Source organism: Cyprinus carpio, chromosome B4 (genome assembly GCF_018340385.1).
Source record: "Cyprinus carpio isolate SPL01 chromosome B4, ASM1834038v1, whole genome shotgun sequence".
In the NCBI taxonomy this organism is placed as follows: Eukaryota; Metazoa; Chordata; class Actinopteri; order Cypriniformes; family Cyprinidae; genus Cyprinus; species Cyprinus carpio.
The window spans coordinates 8,913,060-8,937,022 of NC_056600.1; the positions used below are offsets into that span (position 1 = coordinate 8,913,060).

Consider the following 23,963-nt stretch of genomic DNA (forward strand, 5'->3'; position numbering starts at 1 on the left):
GGCTGCATGGATGGGCAGGGAGTTTTTACCAGAACAGAACCATACCGCCAAACCAAACTGTATGCTAAGTGTCATTTTGACAATAGTGGTCCTGACAGAATAATTATTTATGTTCTTTCAGAAGTCAGACTGGTTGGAGGTTCTCGCTGCTCTGGGAGGTTAGAGATACTTCATGATCAGACGTGGATGTCAGTGTGTGATGCTGTCTTTGACCAGCAGGATGCAGAGGTTGTGTGTAGAGAGCTGGACTGTGGGGCTCCTGTACAGGTGCTGGGAGCAGCTGCTTTTGACAAAGGAGACACTCAGATGTGGACACAAGAGATTCAGTGTAGAGGAAATGAATCTCAGATTCACTTCTGTCCAACATCACCATCACGTGAAAACAACTGTTCTCATGACAATGATGTTGGACTGGTGTGTACAGGTATGTGTTTACTGTTTCAACAGGAAAGATTTATTTAATTTTGATAGATCTCTTCCAATTTTTCCCCTTACTGTGCACAGAAATAATAAATGTACGGTTGGTTAATGGAAACAGTCCCTGCAGTGGGACAGTGGAGATTCTTCATAGAGGTCAGTGGGGAACAGTGTGTGATGGTTATTGGGATTTGGCAGATGCTGCAGTGGTGTGTCGAGAGCTGGACTGTGGAGAACCTGTAGATGCTTTGACTGATGCTCAGGTTGTACTCGGATCAGGACCGATCTGGATGAATAATGCAATGTGTGCTGGATCTGAGTCCACACTGAAAAAGTGTGGATCTATCATATGGGGTTTTCAAGGTGTGTGTCAGAGCAAGAGTGCAGGAGTCATCTGCTCGGGTAAACTTAAAACTTTATTATGTTAAATGAAAGAAAAAAAAAGAAAGTAGTGCATGTTTTGTTCTGAAAGGTTAAATCATACTTATGTTTTTTTCAGGCGTCAGGCTGGTTGGAGGTTCTCGCTGCTCTGGGAGGTTAGAGATCCTTCATAATCAGACGTGGATGTCAGTGTGTGACGCTGTCTTTGACCAGCAGGATGCAGAGGTTGTGTGTAGAGAGCTGGACTGTGGGGCTCCTGTACAGGTGCTGGGAGCAGCTGCTTTTGACAAAGGAGAGGCTCAGATGTGGACACAAGAGATTCAGTGCAGAGGAAATGAATCTCAGATTCACCTTTGTCCAAGATCTCTGCCCCACAAATACAACTGTTCACATGATAATAATGTTGGATTGGTGGTAAATTTTTCTATCAAATTTCTTTTACTTCACTGAAATCTTATGTCAAATCTTCTGACTCTTTGTATGAAAGATTTTTTCTCTCTTTATGAGATTCTTCTTACTGTCTCGTTTGCTCTGTTCATAAGTATTACTTCTCTTCTTTTCTGTATTCAATAAACAGACCGTGTGAATGTGAGATTGGTTGGTGGTCACAGTCGCTGTGCTGGTAGAGTGGAGGTTCTTCATAGAGGTCAGTGGGGAACAGTGTGTACGCTTGGCTGGGATATGACTGATGCGGCAGTGGTGTGTAGAGAGCTGGACTGTGGAGAACCTGTAGATGCTGTGGGTGATGCTTATTTTGGACCAGGATCAGGACTAATCTGGACAAATCGTATAATGTGTACTGGATCAGAGACTACACTGAAGAACTGTGGATCATCTCAATTTTTTGATTATGACTGTAATCATGATACAGATGCTGGAGTCATCTGCTCAGGTGAGCTGTTCTAAAATGTACCCTATTACATCACTGTTGATCCACATGCCTTATATTTTAGTTCCAAAGATTTATATTAATTTTTTAACACCAAGTGTTGGCAACACCAAGGTCATAGGTTCAATTCTCAGGGAATGCATGAACTGATAAAATGTTAATCCTGAATGCATCTGTAAGTAGCTTTTTTCTGTGTGCATAAATGTGTGCCAAATGCATAAAAGTACAATGTAAATGTAAATCCAAATAATTTTATTTATTTATATATTTAATTATTTTATTTGTCAGGGACAATGTACAAAATACATTAATCTTACGAAAAGATGTTTTGTACCAGAGTTAGCAAATGCTAATTTCCATCTGCAGTCCCGGGCAGGTGCATACAATATTAAAACATTACATTACAAATAACTGTCAGTAGCACTAACAAATACATGCAATATTAATTTAACAATGATCATTTAAAACTAATCAGATGTTTAAATGAAAAGCTAATCAAAAAACCATCACAAAATATATACAACATAGTCAAAAACATTTACTTCAATATTACATTTGCAATTATTATGCAATGATTATACAAAAAATGCATTAAGTACTGTACACTTTCAGTGTTTGTCTGTGTCGTCTAAGGCCAAGACTAATGCAAGTATCAAGTTCATGTACATTCACAAAAAATATATATGTATCATTGTTTAATAACATTTGTAACAATTTGAATGCACATAAAATAATGATCTGTTATTGAATGGAACAATAATGTCAGTAAATGTTATTGCCAAAGTTATTATAAAGTCCTTCCTTTTTTATTTTAGATAAATGTGGTTGTTTATGATAACAATGGTCATGTAACTTTTATTTTCTCTCACTCCAGAAGTCAGGCTGGTTGGAGGTTCTCGCTGCTCTGGGAGGTTAGAGATACTTCATGATCAGACGTGGATGTCAGTGTGTGACGCTGTCTTTGACCAGCAGGATGCAGAGGTTGTGTGTAGAGAGCTGGACTGTGGGGCTCCTGTACAGGTGCTGGGAGCAGCTGCTTTTGACAAAGGAGACACTCAGATGTGGACACAAGAGATTCAGTGCAGAGGAAATGAATCTCATATTCGAATGTGTCCAGCATCACAGAAACACAGCTGCTCTCATGATGATCACCAGGCGCTTCAGTGTGCAGGTAAGAAGATTAATATGAGAGCAATTAGTAGCATAACTAGGATCATATGGATCCCATTGCATTTATTGTGGCCCTCACCACACCCAAAGCTTCAAAGAATGAACTAAATTTCATAAAAATATAACACTGTAATTCTGTGTTTTTTTTTTTTTAAATATATATCTATTTTTAGTTTTGTCTACTTTTTTATCTATTTTAGTAGTTATGCCAATTTTAAACACAATGGCATCTCTTTAGAATGATTGATTGATTTTAGTCTCTTTCTCTCTTAGATGTAATGCATGTGAGACTGGTAAATGGTAACAGTCCTTGTGCTGGTAGAGTGGAGGTTCTTCATAGAGGTCAGTGGGGAACAGTGTGTCATGATAGCTGGGATATGCCTGCTGCTGCAGTGGTGTGTAGAGAGCTGGACTGTGGAGAACCTGTAGATGCTCTGGGTGATGCTTATTTTGGTCAAGGATCAGGACCAATCTGGATGAGTGTTTTAACATGTACAGGAACAGAGTCTACACTGAAGAACTGTGGGTCAGCAGGATGGAATAAACCTGTCTGCACTCATAATTATGATGCTGGTGTCATATGTTCAGGTGAATAAAATTTAACCTCAAAGAATTCCTTGCTTTTTTTATAATTTTGTCTTAATTATGTAAGAAAATAAAGATATATATTTTTGGATGTTGTTAGCTGCATATCTGATTTAAACGTGTGTTTTATTCTTAGAATTAATTACCACTTAAGAATTAGGCATCTTGAAAATAATGTACATTTGCCATGATTATTTTACTGCGTTTTCACAATGATTTAAATAAATATTTACAGCAAACCATCCATAGTTAAAGGCATTGGTGACCTCAACTGTCCAGCTTCAAGAAGCATTTTCAGTGAATAACTACAATGAGATTACAATTTTCATTTTTGGGAAATTCAATTAAAAACCCTTTCATTATGTATGAAATGTTACAGTAAACATTTAAAAATGTATATATGTAGAAAATGTAATTGGATGTAAAACTTGCCACATCCAAAACCTGTTAAACAAAACCTGCTCACCTAATCCTCACTTTTATGCAATATAAACAGGTCATAAACGCTCCAGACTTGCTGATGGGTCTAATCTTTGCTCTGGGAGGTTAGAGATACTTCATGATCAGACGTGGATGTCAGTGTGTGATGCTGTCTTTGACCAGCAGGATGCAGAGGTTGTGTGTAGAGAGCTGGACTGTGGGGCTTCTGTACAGGTGCTGGGAGCAGCTGCTTTTGACAAAGGAGACACTCAGATGTGGACACAAGTGATTCAGTGCAGAGGAAATGAGTCTCATATTTCATTCTGTTCAGTATCATCTCTCAAACACAACTGCACCTTTGACAACATTGTGGGACTGATCTGCTCTGGTTAAGTATAAATATTCAGCATCTCTTCATTTGTTTTTGATACTAGGTCATGTCTTAGGTTTGAGTTATAATGTGATCAATCTAATGACAGCTTAGCTTAAGAATGTTTTATACATTTTTTTCTGAACTCTCTTCACTTCGCTCAGGTTACACTGATCTCAGACTGGTAAATGGATCAGACTCTTGTTCTGGAAGAGTGGAGCTTCAGTATCTCAAAGAGTGGGGCACAGTGTGTGATGCATGCTGGGATATGAGCGCTGCCAGTGTTCTCTGTAGACAGCTGAATTGTGGGATTGCTGTGTCTGTTGTGGGAACAGACAGGTTTGGAGAAGGAAGTGTTAAAATCTGGGCTGATGTGTTTGATTGTGACGGGAATGAAACAAAACTCTCAGAATGTTCCATCTCTTCATGGAGTCGAGCTGAATGTTCTCACAGACGAGATGTTGGAGTCATCTGCTCTGGTAAACTTTTTTAACTTTGAGAGCGTTATGCTACTGAAAAGTTTTTAATGTATTTTATAAGCACTATTTCATTACATTCTATTACAATTTAGATTCCTCTCTGGCTCTTCATGATGGTCTGGTGCGGTTGTCTGGAGAGAGACAGTGTGAGGGGGAGCTGGAAGTTTTCATCCATCAGGTCTGGAGGAGAGTTCTGCTGGACTCCTGGAGTCTCACTGAATCCTCTGTGGTCTGCAGACAGCTGGACTGTGGCTCTGTGCTGAACTTCTACGGCTCCTCTTCATCCAGTCCTGAACACAGTCATGAGTGTGTGACGGGCTTCCAGTGCTCTGGGAGTGAAGCTCATCTGGGGAACTGCAGCTCTCCACAAACTCTCAACTGCAGCTCCACACAACATCTGTACATCACCTGCCTTGGTGAGAACAACAACATCTGGACAGATATTTTTTAGTTGTTAGAGATCAGTAATGTGTTTTTCTTTCTCTGAATATCAGGTCGTGGGTCCATCAGGCTGGTGGGTTCTGGGGGAGACTGTGCAGGGAGGCTGGAGGTTTTTCACAGCGGCTCATGGGGGACAGTTTGTGATGACTCCTGGGATATTAAAGATGCCCATGTGGTGTGCAGACAGCTACAGTGTGGAGTGGCCCTCAGTAATCAGCAGGTACCAGCCTGGTTTGGTCCTGGTTCTGGACCCATATGGCTGGATGAGGTGGAGTGTGAGGGGAATGAGACGTCCCTGTGGAGCTCTTCTCCAGGCTGGGGAAAACATGACTGTCAGCACAAGGAGGATGTAGGAGTCGTGTGCTCAGGTAAACATGCTGCTAAATTGTTTACACTGAAATTAAGTATAAAGTTTTACACATTTCAAAATTCAAGTGTCCACAATGTTCACATTTTTCAAATTTGTGATTTTAAAATTGACATTTTTTATGTAGAGTTTAAAGAGATCAGGTTAACTGAAGGCTGTGAAGGGAATGTGGAGGTTTTCTACAATGGATCCTGGGGTAATGTGTGTTTAAACCAGATGGACAGAGACACAGCGAGTCTGATCTGTCAAGAGCTGAACTGTGGAAGATCTGGTTTTTTGTCTGATTCTACATCAAGACTGAAATCAGCTCCTAACTGGCTTGATAAAGTTACATGTCGACCACATGATTCCTCTTTATGGCAGTGTCCATCTTCACTCTGGGGACAGAATAACTGTGGTGATGATGAAGTGGCCAAAATCATCTGCTCAGGTAAAACAGATGTTTTTTTCCATCAGTAAACAATACAATAGTTATCTTTTATTATAAGTGCTTTGAGAAGATATGTGGAAAACATTTAATAACAATTTAATGTTGTTACAGAACAAGAGATCCATGAGTCTCCTCGAAGCTCTCTGACATGCTCCACATCTCCCCATCAGAAACAGTGTTCAGGTAAGTTCATTTAACAGAAACAACCATGAAAATTATGAATGTTGAATGCAACCCCTGTTGAAAAAAACAGCACATGCTGGCCAGGTATGTTTCGAAGCGCGGCAGCTGGTTTGAGCTGGTTTAAGATGGTCCTTAGTTTGTCATGAGCTGGTTATGAGCTGGTCCTGAGTAGGAGCTAGTTGCTTAGACCAGCTCAAACCAGCTGTCATGCTTCAAAACATGTCTAACCAGCATATGCTGTTTTTTCAACAGGGACATAAGTTAATGGTGTTTTAATGAGAAACCGGCATGATTTCATCTTGGAATATACAACTGATCACACACATACTCCTGTGCAGACGCTGCTGTTCTGACAGTACTCTGCCTGTGTGTGTCTGTGTGTGTGTCTGTGTGTGTGTGTGTAGCCTAGTGAACCAAACGGAGAGACCATTTTGAAGGCTCAGGAAACGTGTGTGTGTGTGTGTTGTGTGTGTGTGTGTGTGTGTGTGTGTGTGTGTGTGTGTGTGTATGGTGTGTGTGTGTGTGTGTGTGTGTGTGTGTGTGTGTGTGTGTTTTTAGATTATCTTCCTCTCAGACTGAGTGGAGGGGAGGGCCGGTGCTCTGGGAGGCTGGAGGTGTATCATAACGCTGTGTGGGGCTCAGTCTGTGATGATCAGTGGGACATCAGCGATGCTCAGGTGGTCTGCAGGCAGCTGGGTTGTGGATCAGCACTGAGGGCTGATGGGAATTCAGTCTTTGGTGCTGGTGAAGGTGTTGTGTGGCTGAACAGAGTCAAGTGCAGAGGGAATGAGATTCACCTGTGGGACTGTCCTCTCTCCCTGAAAAACCACACTGACTGCTCCCACAAAGAGCACGCTGGACTCTCCTGTGCAGGTCACAGCAAAATACTGAGAAATAATATTTATTTTTAGACCATTTTAAAGTGTGTAATATTCAATTCAATTCAATTCAAGTTTATTTGTATAGCGCTTTTTACGATACAAATCATTGCAAAGCAACTTTACAGAAAATTAAGTTTCTACATGTAAATGGATGTAAATCCCGTGGCAAAAAAGAGAAACAATTAGAGACATAATTAGCATAGCTGCTGTTCCAGCCAAGTAAAATTAATTAGTTTAACCCAAGCTAAAGAATAATAATGTGCATTTGATTAGATATAACTGCAGTCCAAAATTATGTAAAAATTATGTAACAGTGACATGTAACAGTGGCATGCACTGTACAAAGGTTCTAGATCATATCATTTTCAAAAAGTTTTTGATTACTGAAAGTTTTTTGGAAAGATGTGTTGTCAGTTGAACAATTAGTATGTTGATCAACAATAGTACAATCCATTGAACACCCTGTACTTCTATCCCATCTTTCCCTTCTGCCCTGACTAATATCTGTCCTCTCTTAACTTGGTATATTCAGAACATTTATAGCTTTTAAAGTGCTTGTGTCTATTTTGCCAGATTTGGCAGATTTGTCAGTGTCCACTTCTCCTGCTACAACAACATCAGCTTCTCCTCCAGTTTCTCCTCCAGTGCGCTCAACATCAGTCTATCCTCCACAAACTCCTCCAGCAGCGTCTCTCTCCGTCCCCCCGGTGCTTGTGATTGTTCTGGGAGTTGTGCTCTTACTGCTCTTAGTGCCACTGCTTATACTGATTCAGCAGAACAGAGTGATGAGGAGAGGTAGGAGAGATCCAGAGACTGTCATATTGTGTCTTATTCAGTGTGTGATCAGTCATGTGTTGTGAACTGACAGCAGGTTTGTCTGTCTACACTCACAGCTCTCTCTAAGAGGAGACACAGGACGAAGACTGAAGCCGTTTATGAGGAGATTCAGCACAGACACAATCACTTCACTCAGAGGGGTGAGTGGAATAAATCACACTGATTTATTTGTGGGACCTTGAGTGTTATTTGAAATTATAGTATTAGTGTTGAGTGATCCAAAGGAAGTGGGGGGTTTCGAAAGATTTGTGATTGTGAACATCTGTCTGATGGTTCTACTCCATAACAGGAAGTGTCCTCTCTGAAGAACAGCATTCTGGGTATGAAGATGCTGATGAGCTTCTTTCAGGTTGGAGGGCTTAAATATAGTTATGTCATCCGCTACTAAACAGTATACCTACAGTATTACTGTATGTTGTGTAATGCATATATAATTAATTTAAAACTTTCTAAAAATATTCCCATAGCAAGTTATCTTAACAGAAATTATATACACCATTCAACACACAATTTCAATATGTTTTTTATTTATTCAGTCATTCATTTTTATTTTATTTTTTTATTAAAGCAACATCTGCAGAAAGAGTCACACCTGAATACCATAATGATTTCTCCAGCACTGAAGGCCCGACAGGTGAGTGACTTCAGCCGATGAGTTTCACTTCTTTAACCCTTTGTGCCTGTGAACAGTAAACCTGTTTCTGTTTATAGACCTTAGTCAAGGTAGATGGCATATTTTATGCGGATGAAAATGAGGTTGTGAGGGACAGACTTACAGTATTAACAGTGGCATGCACTGTACAAAGGTTCTAGATCACGACATTTTCAAAAAGTTTTGATTACTGAAAGTTTTTTGGAAAGATGTTTCATCAGTTGAACAATTAGTATGTTGATCACAATAGTACAATCCATTGAACACCCTGTACTTCTATCCCATCTTTCCCTTCTGCTCTGACTAATGTCTGTTCTCTCTTTGTTTTTAACTCATTTAGAAAAGCAACAAATCACACCAGAGAACTATGATGATGTAATCACTGTTGGACTGAGACATGCTACAGGTTTGTTTCTCATAATTATTTCTACACGTTTTAACACAATGTATGTATCTATATTATTTTTAACTATATATATGCATAGTTTCAATTTCCAAAATTTTGTTCATTTGATGGATGCATTTCATTTTTCATTATTTTGTTGTAGATGACTTACCAGAAAACTACGATGATGTCGTCATCATACAACAGTTATCCAATGATAAAGCAGGTGTGGGATTCAATTTACACCCTTATAGATTGGAACAGGGTTTTTATAATTATTTTTCATCAAATTATTGTGCTAAATAAAGTATGTAGTCCAGTGGTGTCCAAACCTGCTCTTGGAGGGTCAGTGTCCTGCAGAGTTTAGCTCCATCTCGTCCCAACACCCCTGTCTGGAAGTTTCTAGTGACTCTGAAGACCTTGATCAGCTGGTTCAGGTGTGTTTAATTGGGGTCAGAACTACACTCTGCAGGACTGTGGTCCTCCAGGAGCAGGATTGGTCACCCCTGATATATGTCTACTTTTTCATGTAATTAATAATAGCCTCATTTATATCAGAGTCTGTTCAAGAGGAGTATGATGATGTGAAGAATGTCAGAGAATATATGAGTGACATGTTTGGTACGTTATTTACAAATTCATTTAGTCTTTATAATCACTTTATATGATCAATTTCTGTGGTTATAAAAGCTCATTTAAATTTACTGCTAGTTTTAGTGTTATAGAGTTTTTATTATGCGTTTTAATGTATTTATTGATACATGAATCGTTCTCTTGTTTTCCAATAACAGACTATGATGATGTGGAGTAGGATCCAGGAAAACAGGCAGGAGCTGTATAACTCAAACCTCACACACTGCCTCAGATCCTTTAAAAGCTTTTAAAGTTTTAGCAATCTTACTGTATATGTTTCAGTTGCAAACTAACAGTGTTTTGTTACATTCTGTACTGAAATATACAATTGCAGTTTTTGATGGAAAAAAAAATGCTTTGCTTTCATGACTTTTTCAAAAGGTACTTCACTTTTTCCAGATGCTTTTACAAATCTTTTCTATTGTGTAGCCTTAGAAATTTGAGAGAACAAAAATCTGTCATTTTCTGACATTGTTACTTTGTATAAACATAATTGTGTTGAGTTCAGATCGTTCAGCTTTCAGCTACCACCCATCATTAATGGATTACAATATCTTCAACTTAACATCATAATATTAAATATCAAAATATCATTCACTGATGGTTCACTGTTAATATTTTGCTAAAGGACATTAGAATGTTACGGTGGCCGAGAGCTCAACGCGCTGCAACTTCAGAAAACACATGCAAATAGAAAAAGCACCAGAAAATTAAGAAAACATCATCAGTCTGAGAGCACGTGCTGCAAATACTCCCAACACAACCAAATACAAAACACACTGCAAATCCTCACAACACAAACAATTAAAGAAGCACACAAGTAGCACAGACCACAACAAAATTACCCCAACAAAACATTTTTTTTTTTGTTGTTGTTGTTTTTTTTGGCGTTTTGATTACCATTTGTTACCACAGTTGTACAAATACCATGGTTATACTATGGTATGTAGTAAATTCATGGGTAATTTGTGCATGGTTACCATGGTTTAACTATAGTAACCAAATTTTGTTTATATACACTTTATATAAAAAAAATATAAAAAAAAACACATTAAAACTATATTTAAAATTTATAAGGGAAAAAATAAAAAAAGTAAGTTACAAAAAAAAGTAAGCCACATAATGGTAAAATAAATCTCACCTTTCAGAGCAAACATTGATCAGCATGTCCCAGCCGTGTTAGTCACTTTGCGGTTCCCTCAAACATTTCTGATGTCTGTGTCTATTTGCAGCATGTTTCTTTATTGTTTGTGTTGTGAGTATTTGCAGCATGTTTGTTGTCAAATTGATGAAGTTGTTTTCTTGAGTTGAATGTGTTTTTTCATTTGCAGTATGTTGATCTCTCGCCGTAATTACTTAATAAGTTCACAAACAGCAGACATGAGCAGTAATCTTTCCTTTTAAATTAATATAACCTTTTTTTTTTTTTTACTGATTCATTCTTTCTTTATTTAACCAGGATAAAAACTAATTGAGATTAAAATCTCTTACAGTGACCTGGCCAAAAAAGCAGAAACAAATAACAGAAATATACAAGTTTACATCAAAAACACAAATCAAAGATCACAACAACAATTTACTGAGCAGAAAAGCATGTTGTTCACTTTATGTGCTGCAGTGCTGGTTTCTGATTGTCAGAAACACATGACATGAATACTTGCTCACGACACCACAAAAAGTGAAACCACCGCGCCACCATATTGCTTTGCCCAAGGTTTTTTTTTTTTTATTATTAACAATATCAGAAAGACATAGATACACACTAGAACAAAAACATAAACATATGGGGGATACAATAACAATTAAAAGGTAATTAAATAAATATTCAATTATTTTACAATCATAAATGTTACAATTTATCTATAATTTTATTTATAATATTTGATGTTTATAAGGCTTTTTTTATTAGAGGAGATTCTTTGAAGTGATGTGTAAAGCAAAAGTAAATCAGAAGTGAATATTTTACAATTAGGTTTAATGTAAAGGCAGCGCGCCTTTTGTGAATGTGGAATTTTCCCATCATACAAATAAAGTCCAGGACATCCTCTAGCTCCCTATTATCAGAAACCACAGAATGAAAGAGAACCTTAACTGCTGAAATGTTACATCAACGAAAGAATACAAGAAGTAAAGATGCTGAGATCTGAAGCCAGAATTGTTTAGTATAAGGACAGAAATAGAATAAATGTGAAAGAGATTCTTCCTCTTCTTGGCAAAAAGAGCAGAGTGGAGAAAGATTTTGTATAAATTTATAATAATGGATAATAATGATGAATAATTTTAAAAATAACATTTTATTTTATTATTAAACAAAAATTTGTTTGGGACTGTCCATACTTCCTGAAAATTGACATTTGGATAAATTGCTAGCCACTTTCCATAACCTTTAAAAACCATTAGCAGTAACAAAGTTTCTCAAAAATTTGTTTGTAAACATATTATCCATAATATTAACCCCCTCAATAAATAATTGGGTGATAATTAAGCTAAAATTACAATATATTTTATAAGACTTCATTAAAAATAACAACTTAGGATGAATTTGTGAGAATAGTATAGTCCCGTTTTGAAGTATTTATCACATATTAATAAAATCAACATAAGCATGCTTTGCTCTAGTATTCTCACACATTAGGAAATCGTGCAATGAGAAAAGAAATGAGAAAACATCACCTAACAAGTCACAATATTTATATCTGAAGTCTCACTATACATTCTTACAATGCAGATGTCCTAAACCTGTAAATGATTGTTTAATGTTGGTAATTTCCCCTGCTTATTAAAAAATGACATTCATATTCATTACAGTAGCAAACATTTGAGCGAGACATCTCAACATATGTATTACAAATGTCAAAGTGTTCATTCTGAAATCTGAATGAAGTTGTATGCTTTGTAATGTATGCTGACTTTGTACAGACTTTAAAAACATGAAGCTTTAGTGAAGTTGGTGTGTGGCAGTATCTCTGTATTGCTGAGTGAAGGTTCATCATGATGGTCAGCGAGGAACAGTGTGTGATGATGATGCAGCTCTGTTATTATAAAATCCGTTTCTACAATATACAGGTCCTTCTCAAAAAATTAGCATATTGTGATAAAAGTTCATTATTTTCCATAATGTAATGATAAAAATTAAACTTTCATATATTTAAGATTAATTGCACACCAAATGAAATATTTCAGGTCTTTTATTGTTTTAATACTGATGATTTTGGCATACAGCTCATGAAAACCCAAAATTTCTAGCTCAAAAAATTAGCATATTTCATTCGACCAATAAAAGAAAAGTGTTTTTAATTACAAAAAAAAGTCAACCTTCAAATAATTATGTTTCAGTTATGCACTCAATACTTGGTCGGGAATCCTTTTACAGAAATGACTGCTTCAATGTGGCGTGGCATGGAGGCAATCAGCCTGTGGCACTGCTGAGGTGTTATGGAGGCCCAGGATGCTTCGATAGCAGCCTTAAGCTCATCCAGAGTGTTGGGTCTTGCGTCTCTCAACTTTCTCTTCACAATATCCCACAGATTCTCTATGGGGGTTCAGGTCAGGAGAGTTGGCAGGCCAATTGAGCACAGTAATACCATGGTCAGTAAACCATTTACCAGTGGTTTTGGCACTGTGAGCAGGTGCCAGGTCGTGCTGAAAAACGAAATCTTCATCTCCATAAAGCTTTTCAGCAGATGGAAGCATGAAGTGCTCCAAAATCTCCTGATAGCTAGCTGCATTGACCCTGCCCTTGATAAAACACAGTGGACAAACACCAGCAGCTGACATGGCACCCCCAGACCATCACTGACTGTGGGTACTTGACACTGGACTTCAAGCATTTTGGCATTTCCTTCTCCCCAGTCTTCCTCCAGACTCTGGCACCTTGATTTCCGAATGACATGCAAAATTTGCTTTCATCCGAAAAAAGTACTTTGGACCACTGAGCAACAGTCCAGTGCTGCTTCTCTGTAGCCCAGGTCAGGCGCTTCTGCCGCGGTTTCTGGTTCAAAAGCACATGCCTGTGCACGGTGGCTCTGGATGTTTCTACTCCAGACTCAGTCCACTGCTTCCGCAGGTCCCCCAAGGTCTGGAATCGGTCCTTCTCCACAATCTTCCTCAGGGTCCGGGTCACCTCTTCTCATTGTGCAGCGTTTTTTGCCACACTTTTTCCTTCCCACAGACTTCCCACTGAGGTGCCTTGATACAGCACTCTGGGAACAGCCTATTCGTTCAGAAATTTCTTTCTGTGTCTTACCCTCTCGCTTGAGGGTGTCAATGATGGCCTTCTGGACAGCAGTCAGGTCGGCAGTCTTACCCATGATTGCGGTTTTGAGTAATGAACCAGGCTGGGAGTTTTTAAAAAGCCTCAGGAATCTTTTGCAGGTGTTTAGAGTTAATTAGTTGATTCAGATGATTAGGTTAATAGCTCGTTTAGAGAACCTTTTCATGATATGCTAATTTTTTGAGATAGGAATTTTGGGTTTTCATGAGCTGTATGCCAAAATCATCAGTATTAAAACAATAAAAGACCTGAAATATTTCAGTTGGTGTGCAATGAATCTAAAATATATGAAAGTTTAATTTTATCATTACATTATGGAAAATAATGAACTTTTATCACAATATGCTAATTTTTTGAGAAGGACCTGTATATATATATATATATATTTTTAAAACTGTTCCTTTAAGGGCTGTACAGATAAAAATTTCACTTTATCAGTTTAATGTTACATTTCAGAGCTCACGCTAAATAATGATGATGTCATCATTAATGGACAGCGCTGAACAAGTTACACGGAACTGCATATTTATATTTTATGTGTATTAGTTTAATAGTAACTGCGCATATATACCAGATGACCAGATGAAATAGAAACAAAGGAATTTTAATGAACTCAGGAACTACAAAACACACTGGCAAAACCATAAAACATCATCATAACATCAACACAAGAACAAAAACAAAAAAAATTGAGGGCTGATATATATTTACAGGGAGTAATCAAGAGAACAGAATTGGAAGCTAATCAGGACAGATGCTAAAGCAGGTATGTTTATGAGTTTATATCCCTCCTACCCTTGAAGGGAGAAAGAAGTGTGCTTAATGTGCACTTATAATATACATCAAATTAAAGGTCACTTGTATCTAAACTGAGTACTCACTTTGTTTCTTAAAACACTTTAAGTGCACTTAAAAATGTGCTTTGTAATATTGTGCATTTAAGTTTTACTTAAACTTACATTTTAAATCACTATGTTTTGTCATACTTTAAAGAGGTAATGTTGATGTATTGATTAATATCCTAAAGCACATGCAAAATAATTGACTTTCAACTGAAGTGTGCTGTCCAAATATATATATATATATATAAATGTTATATATAAATGGTGTGTGTGTGTGTGTATATATATATATATATATATATATATATATAATTATATTATATACTTTTTTACTTTTTTTTTTATATATTTTTTATTTTATTTTTTTCTACTTGGATTGTACTAAAAATGTGTTATTACCATAGACTGGTAATTTAAATTTAACAATTTTTATTTATTTATTTTTTGATTTGTAGCTATAATGCATCTGTAAACAAAGAAATTTACAGTTTCTTTCCAGAAAAATATTCAAGAGTAAGAAGCTCCCTCAAGTGGAGATACAAAGACTAGACTCGTGTCTGCTCCTCTTTACAATAAGAAGTGTTTTGCTACCATCTTCTGGATGAATTACACATTACAGTATTAAACACACATCTACAGACACAAATGTATTTGATATAATATCAGATGAATATCTGGAATAGAAACCAATGTTTATTTACAAATCGTGTCTGAATAGACCTCTGTTTGTGTACACAAACACTCCAATTCATTTTATAACATTATTAAAGTAAAAAAAAGTTAAGTGCGCTCTTGTTAGAATATCAAAACACTGTAGTAAAATTTCCTTAATGTTATGCACATTCTCCCCAAAATAACTTTAAATGTTCAGTTGATTAAAATTGATAAATTTATAGCAAATATCAGCTTTCTATTCTGCGTGAAGTAAAGTTTTAGTAAGTGTCTGAAGTGAGCAGTCAGTGATCAGAGCTTGTATCTGCTGTGTTCAGGTTCAGGCTTTGATGCTGAATATAAGGGTGTTTTCACATATAGTTTATTTTAAAGGAACCAAAACCTTAAAGTGAACCACTTTAATAAAGGGAACCAGCCAAAAGTGACCTCAGTCCTTTTGGTGTTCACAATATAGTGGACTCAAAAGAGAACCCGGTTCTTTTACACAATGATTACAAAAATTGTCTAAAAAGGTTTTTATTTTACGAAAAATGAGCAAACATATTCAAGCTTTTTTTTTTCTTCTGGGGTCTGAAATGGAGGAATTTGGGTCAATACTGCTAATTAAAAAATATTTTGCTGAATGTGTTTTTGTGATGGCAGCTTGGCTAGGACTGTCATGGATAAATAAAGATGACAATAAAACCGCCCGTAGGTGGCAGCGAATCCCCGTTTTAATAAATGATTTACTGAATCATGCAAATCAAACGATTCGTTCAAAACGGCTGATTTAATTAGAAACGAATATTTATGCTGCTATTTAGAAAAGTACATTGCTTGTGCAATGAATATAAAAACATAACTCATACATGGGTATTTTTTCTTTTATTGCTTGAATTATAAGGGCATTCTAGCTGCTTTCTAATGGGCTTCGTCGTGCAGTGAATGCTTCTGGGCCCGGTTTCCCGATAACGCTCACTCTTAGCGCGGTAAGAAGACTCGAAAGATATATCTTACCAAAGTTGTTTATGTTCCTAAGTGTGTTCCCCGAAGTGTCCCTTACGTCCGACGTTACAAAGGGGGCTGTCCCAAGTGAAGGTGCTGAATAAGTTGGCATCGATTGCTCAGGAATCGATTTTCAACTTCACGCGAAGGTGCATTACAGCGTTAAGAAAGGCAAACACGTTCTATGCAAATGAAACATTCCTCAAATTATTCCAGTAACATTTATTTTAACATAGTTATCTGTAAAATATAGACTATTAATTAAATTATCAAATTGTCAGTAATATGTTCACACGATATGTTGTGACGGGTAGACGAACCGGGTATCCCTCTCTAATCATCCACCCTCCTTATCCCATTGTGCCACTTGTGCCGCTCCTTGACATGGGTTTAACGACTTCTAAAAAATATGTAATACACTTTTATATTAATGGTAAGGTACTTTACAATCTGAATTCCTCTGCATGGCGCAGAAGGGCGTTGGTGACAGTGTGGACGCACCTCCACACCGAGGTCTTGCTTTGGCCGTAGCCCTCTACCCACGACCTCGATGAAGCTCCCTGTAACAAAAAACCTTACCGCTGTAAGCAGCTGGACTTCAGAGCTTAAAGCAAAATTCCGCCGCGTTACTCTGGCAAGCGCAGGTCTGAGAAGGTCCAGCAGCTCCATAATGAGTTGTCTTGGGAGGCGATTTTTTTTTTTAATATAGCACGTCAGGCAAAATGTCAAAAGGGCTTAAGTTTTGCCGAATAAAAAAATTGACATGGACTAAACAGCTCCGGTTCCGGCGCCGTCTTTGATTCAATACAAGGACACGTTGGATCGCTGCCATAGTTGGTCGCTTACTGGACACAACCATGCTTACCCAATTAATAGATCTTAGCCATTTAGAGCCAAATTGTTTGCCAGATTTTAATTATCAAAAGTGATTGCCAAATTTAAACGCTTTAATGACATTACGAAGTAGCCTAGGCTAATTACCACCATATTAGTTCTGATACCAAATAAAGTCAACTTCATAAATAGGCCTGTTTTTTTATTAATTATTTTTTTTTAATTAATTTTATTAATAGCCTTCTTATTTTAGTTAAGTGCTTAACTTATAAATATGCATTTATTCAATTGTTTTATTAAGTGCATTTGTATTTTGTTGTTTTTGTATATAGTTTTGCAATAAAAGCGTATTAACCATGTTCCAGAAATAATCACTGAGGGTGCTTCTGAAATTAGTGAGGGTGCTCTAGTCTTAATGCCCATTTTACATATTTTCTCCCGTCTATTGCTTTGGTCATCATTGTGTCAATCACTGCTACTTCGAGAGTGAATCCCACATAAATATGCAGATGTCCCCCCCGCCAACCTCTTTTGAGCCAGTGCCCCAGACTGGCCACCCTATTTAAAATGCTCTAGACATGCCCCTGGGCCTGTATCCATTGCTAACATATTTTATTATTAGTCTTAAAAAATTTTTGAGCCACAACATTGTCAACATACCATAGTTGGACTTGTACTGCGCTGCTCTGATTTCTAAAGACTGCTGCAAAGTGGCGGCGACTAGCGTCTTGAGCTCAAACAACGCTAAGAGAGAGCTTACGAATGGTCCAGACCAACCTTACGAAAGTGTGACTTACAGAAGATATACTTAGCGTACGAACGTGTCGGGAATCATGCCATAACATTAAGAGAGAGGTTAAGGAATAGGTTAAGAACTACTTAGCAATAAGAACGTTTTGGGGAACCGGGCCCTGATCAATATAAAGTTATGTTTTGGGACTACTTTTCACAATACTGTTATAATGTTCTAACCCTAACCAAGAGCACTATAAACAGTATGTTAATACATTATAAAATGAACAGGACTCTTTGTGTACAACAAATAGAGAGCTATTCAGACAACATTTGTAAATAAATATTGGTTCTATTCCAAAGATATATTAATTTGGCATTTTAATCAAAGACATATGCAGCTGTAGATGTGTGTTTAACACTGTAAAGTGTAATTCATCCAGCAGATGGCAGCAAAAGTTATTGTAAAGAGGAGCAGACAAGAGTCTAGTCCTTGTGTCTCCACATGAAGGTACTTTTCCCTGGTGAACTTTTTTTGTGACAGAAAAAAAAAAAACCTTTCTAGAAAATGCTACAAATCTAATTTCATTCATGTAGAGCTCATTTCACAGCATATTCTTTTTACTTTTTGTCTACTGCTATAATATATTCTACAACTCAGAGACAGAATAATGTAAATACACTGCAGCAGTGAGAGTGATATTTCTGGTATTTACATTCAGTTGTATAATAACGACATTTAAAGTAGGATTACCAGACCTCCCCGTTCTCCAGGAACAGTCTGGGTTTTTGGTGTTCTGACCCTAAATGGAGCTGTTCCTGTAAAATGTTCCAGATTTTTCAGCACATTCAAAACAGCTGCAAAGTCTGACCACCAGAGCTGACATAGAGATAATTAAATGGAAAAAAGAAATGCAGCTCCATAATGTTGTTTGTCATCAACGAAGAGGATCTCATAAACTCAGTACTGCAGGTAAGGATAATTTACAAACAAAAGAACATCAAAAGTAGAAGGACATCACGTCACACAACAGGCAGCTGTGCTTGTTTTATATTGATAGATATGACATGAGCTGCACTGGGATTTTAATATTCTATTGTTAAACAGTGTTAGGTCATAATATATTGTTATATTATTATATTATTACATATGGTGTATAAGAAATATTTTAAATGTGTTACTGTTCATTGAATTACACATATATAACAGTAATTCTATAGTAAAATAAGGAATATAAAAGTAGTTTATAAGTAAAATATAAAAGCCCAGCAGACAAGCAATATGCATAATTTATTTATTGGTTTATAACATGCCTGATCACATACAGTAAGAGAATAATAGTTGATAGACATCCACCCAAAAGCATTACTTCTCGATCAAATCCTTTGGTCTCCCACTTTGCACTAGTCTTAAACTGATAGATGTCTGGAGATATCTCAATCCTAATCTCAGGCAGTTCTCTTGGTTAAAACCCAATGCCTCCAGCAAATCAAGAATTGACTATTGGCTTATTTCAGATAGCCTACTGTTATTCGTTAAAGACTGCGCTATCTTGGCAGCACCTTTGACAGACCACTGAGCTATTTCACTATTATTCAAACCAAATCACAACACTTCAAGGATTAAGGGATCTTGGAAATTTAATTCTGATTACTTAATAATGAGAGATTCTGTAATAAAGTTAAAGTTTTAATTCTGGAAATAAAGAACAGTAGTAGTTTTAATTCTAATAAAGCCAGATGGGAGTTCCTCAAATGTAAAATTTGTGAATTATCTATTAATATTTGCCAAAAATATTGCTCAAAAGTAAGGAGACAACAGCAGGAACATAATATTATTTATGAGATTAATAAAATGTTGTAGTGAGAGTGTTTTGAGCCATGATACTGAAACTGGAAAAAAGCAAAATGGTCTCTCTACAAATGGAACTGGACAATCTTTACATTAAGAAAGCTAAAGGTGCATATATATGTTCTAAAGCTAAATAGATAGAAGAGGGTAAAAATACTTCTTACATTTGCAGATTAGAAAAAAGTAACTTTCACTAATGATTAATGGTGCTGAATGCACAGATCCTACTCCAATGCTTTACAGAGACATGAATAGTTCCGTTTCTCTCCCTTTTGGTACTACACAAAGATTTCAGATTGGCTGTGGAATAAGGCAGGGATGCCCATTGTCCCCTCTTTTATTTATTTTAGCTGTAGATATGCTGTCCACTCTGGTTAGTCATGATTTATCTGTGAAGAAATTAAATGTATTTGGGAAAACCTTAGCAATCAGTCAGCTAGCAGATGATACGGCATTATTTTTACAAAACAAAGACCAAATTCCTTTAGATATATCTCTAATCAATTCCTTTTGTAAAGCTTCAGGCCTTCAACTAAATCTAAACAAATGTGAACGTTTGGCCCTACACCCCATTCAAGATTTGTCCTTGTATAACATTCCAGTTAAAGAGACGGTGAAATATCTAGGCATTTCTATTTCCAAAGATTTTAAGATTAGTATGAAAGAACATTTTGAAAATAAAATACAAAAAAGCCAATGACATCTTGAATAGCTGGTTACAGAGAGATGTATCTATTTTTGGGAGAATTCTTCTATCTAAAGTTGAATATGTATCTAGACTGATCTGTCCAGCTCTCTCTTTAGCTCCCTCTTCAGGTATTATAAAAATAAGCAATCAAAAAAATGTATGACTTTATTTGGAGGCACAAAACTCATTATATTAGAAAATCTGATATTATCAAAGGGTAAGAAGAAGGTGGTCTGAATAAAATTGAATTTGAGAGTATGAATATTTTGATAAAACTTAAGTGGCTTCAAATGTTTTTAGGTAATACTGAGAGCTTTTGGCATGCAGTGCCTTCAGCTTCGTTTGGTAAAGTGGGTGGTATCCACTTCCTTCTCAAATGTGACTTTTATTTACCCAAACTTCCAGTGAAGCTATCAGCATTCCACCAACAATCTTATTATGCTGGAAATTGGCACACACACACACAATTTTACACCCCACATACTCCCATATGGAATAACAAATATATTCTACACAGAAACAAATGCCTGTTTTATGAGGATTGGGTAAATAGAAATATTTGCTCAATGTTGGATTTAATGGATGAGACTGGTAATATGTTAAATTACAATTCATTTACTTTAATGCTCGGATTTGCCAGTCATCCAAAGCAATTCTTTACTGTTATTAATGTAATACCCTCAGGTGTAGAAATGTTAATGAGATGTTCTCTTTCCTACTCAAAAAATACTGCAGTCCTTTCCTTATTATATGTTGGTAATATTGAGACAAACTCTCCACTAATAAATATGTAAGACAATATATCATCCAGTCCTGCCACTCTTGTCAAATATTAATAATTTTGGGGGAAGTCGTGGCCTAGTGGTTAGAGAGTTTGACTCCTAACCCTAAGGTTGTGGGTTTGAGTCTTAGGCCAGCAAATGAGGTGCCCTTGAGCAAGGCACCAAACCCCCAACTGCTCCCCGGGCGCCGCAGCATAAATGGCTGCCCACTGCTCCGGGTGTGTGTTCACTATGTATGTGTGTGTTCACTGCTGTGTGTGTGTGTGTGCACTTTAGATGGGTTAAATGCAGAGCACAAATTCTGGATGTCACTTCACTTCACTAAATAAACTAGATCATACATTTGATAAAAACACTGTTAAATATTTCAGAAGAGTCTATTTAAAATTTCCTATTCTCCCCAAGGTAAAATAAATGCATTTTAAAATATTAAATGAGATCAAAAGATGTAAATTCAGTCAGTCTGTATTTTCAGTCAAAGCTGCAAGGGGTTGGAACTCCATCCCATTAATAATTTAGAAGATTACATACTTTAGGTTCCTTTCAGTTTCATCTTAAAAAATGGTTACTGACAACTCAGCATTGTCAACATTAGTATTGTATTCTTGACAATAGACTTACTAATTGCTAATTTTAAGTACTAGTAATTACTAAGTACTAAATACTCTTGTCTATGTTGCCTTCTCCTGTTGCCATATCTCTCTCTCCCTCCTTTCCCTCATATTTTTACTTACTCTAGATAATTTACTTATTTTTGTATTTTAGTAGTTTTTTACTGTGAATTTAGGTTTTTGTAATTTTTTCATATGATGTGTATATGTGTAATGATGCTTTGCCTTTGTTTTAGGGTGACCTTTTAACATTCTCTCAAGGGTCTACAGATGAAAAATAGCCGTTTTTGGCTAATTCTGGCAAATTTACAGTTATGTTTATTAATATGCATTGTCCCCGTAAACAAATAAACTAAACTAAACTAAAAAAGATATATCCCTCCAATAAATTTCTACATTCAAAATTTAATTTAGAAAATGAGCCCTGTTATTTATGCAAATATTTAGTTGAAGATACAGAACATATTTTTTTACATGTAGTTTGTCATGACTGGATGGTAGAGAAGGGTGAAGTTGCTGATGGTTTCACTCTAACCTTACAAGATGTAATGTACGGAATAACCAAAGACTGCTCTGTTTTGTAATATTTGATTAATAACATTATATTATTATCAAAATACTTTATACAATGAACAAAATCTTAAACGCAACACTTTTTTTTTGCTCCCATTTTTCATGAGCTGAACTTAGAGATCTAAGACCTTTTCTATGTACACAAAAGGACTATTTCTCTCAAATATTGTTCACAAATCTGTCTAAATCTGTGTAAGTAAGCACTTCTCTTTGCTGAATAGGGGCAGCAGTGGCGTAATGGTTAGAGAGTTGGACTTGTAACCCGAAGGTCACAGGTTTGAGTCTCAGTGCTGGCAGGAGTTGTAGGTGGGAGGGAGTTAATGCTCTCTTCCACCCTCAATACCCATGGCTGAAGTGTCCTTGAGCAAGGCACTGAACCCCCAGTTGCTCCCCGGGCGCTGGATATAGCTGCCCACTGCTCCGGGGTGTGTGTTCACAGTGTGTTCACTTCTCACTGCTGTGTGTGTGCACTTGGATGGGTTAAATGCAGAGCACCAATTCAGAGTATGGGTTAGCATACTTGGCAAATGTCACGACTTTCACTTTCACTTCACTTTCACTGAGATAATTCATCCACCTCACAGGTGTGGCATATCAAGACAGCATGATTATTGCACAGGTGTTCCTTAGGCTGGCCACAATAAAAGGCCACTCAACATGTTATCAACATTTATCTACATTTTTAAACTTCAGGCTTTTGCAACTGCTTTAAACTTTCAGGTTAGGCTTTCTCAAGTCAACCTAAGAGTTTGTTCATGCTGACTGCTTCACCTCTATGCTTTCAACCATTTTTAAAAGATGACAAATCAAATTAAAATACACAGTGCTTCTAATTGAATTAGATAAAAATGCATAGGTGCATATGCTGTGCATTCTGCATTCAAGCTTGACCAACACATTACAATCAGCTGTGCAAACAGCCTCGGAGTTTTTAATCAAAAAAGTGAATATTGATATGAGACATGAGTCACATGACACAATCAAATACTCACCCCTTCTCCAGCAGACACTCTCTCCAGAGCCTAAGAGGGGAATAAAAAGCCAACATCAGCCAAGTCTGCTGGAAACAAGCTTGAACTGAAAAAGTAGTGATAACTAAACGCACATTTTCATGGTTTGATAGTCGCCTTTCATTAAATGGCATTATGTTTAAAAAAAAATAACACCTAAAAGATTATGTATTTATAGTTAAGACCTGATGCAACATGCATCAGCTAATAAGCAAAGGATGTGGTTGAATATGCGTGGGCAACGTGATGTTATTTGTGACGTGTGAGGCAGACTTACAAGACATGCTGACATCCTGGCATTTCGACCACAGAAACATGCCTGAGCCTTCAGATACTGACTCACAGGGAAACCACACACACCATCAACACACCCTGAGCAACAACCACAAAACAACACAGAGATGAAAAACTATACAGCTTAAGTTTTAACATCAAATACTGTTCAAATGTTCAGAGTCAGAAGATCTTTTTAAAAGAAATTACACTTGTAGTCAGCAAGGATGCATTAAAACTGATCAAAGATGATAGTAAAGACATTTATATTGTTATAAAAGATGTCTATTTCAAATAAATGCTGTTCTTTTGAACTT

General features: G+C 36.8%; 1 protein-coding gene across 1 annotated transcript in view; it reads right to left on the bottom strand.

Moving 5' to 3' along the window:
• Window positions 1-19,751: 19,751 nt before the first annotated feature.
• The window catches only part of LOC122136984 (methyltransferase-like protein 25), a 7,641-nt gene continuing 3,429 nt past the window's right edge, over window positions 19,752-23,963 (bottom strand). The window contains exons 3-5 of the mRNA XM_042721852.1: window positions 23,651-23,745; window positions 23,356-23,385; window positions 19,752-20,098 (exon numbers count right to left, since the gene is read on the bottom strand). Of these exons, the coding sequence (XP_042577786.1) occupies window positions 20,084-20,098; window positions 23,356-23,385; window positions 23,651-23,745 (140 nt within the window). The 3' untranslated portion in view covers window positions 19,752-20,083. The remainder of the gene's footprint in view (window positions 20,099-23,355; window positions 23,386-23,650; window positions 23,746-23,963) is intronic.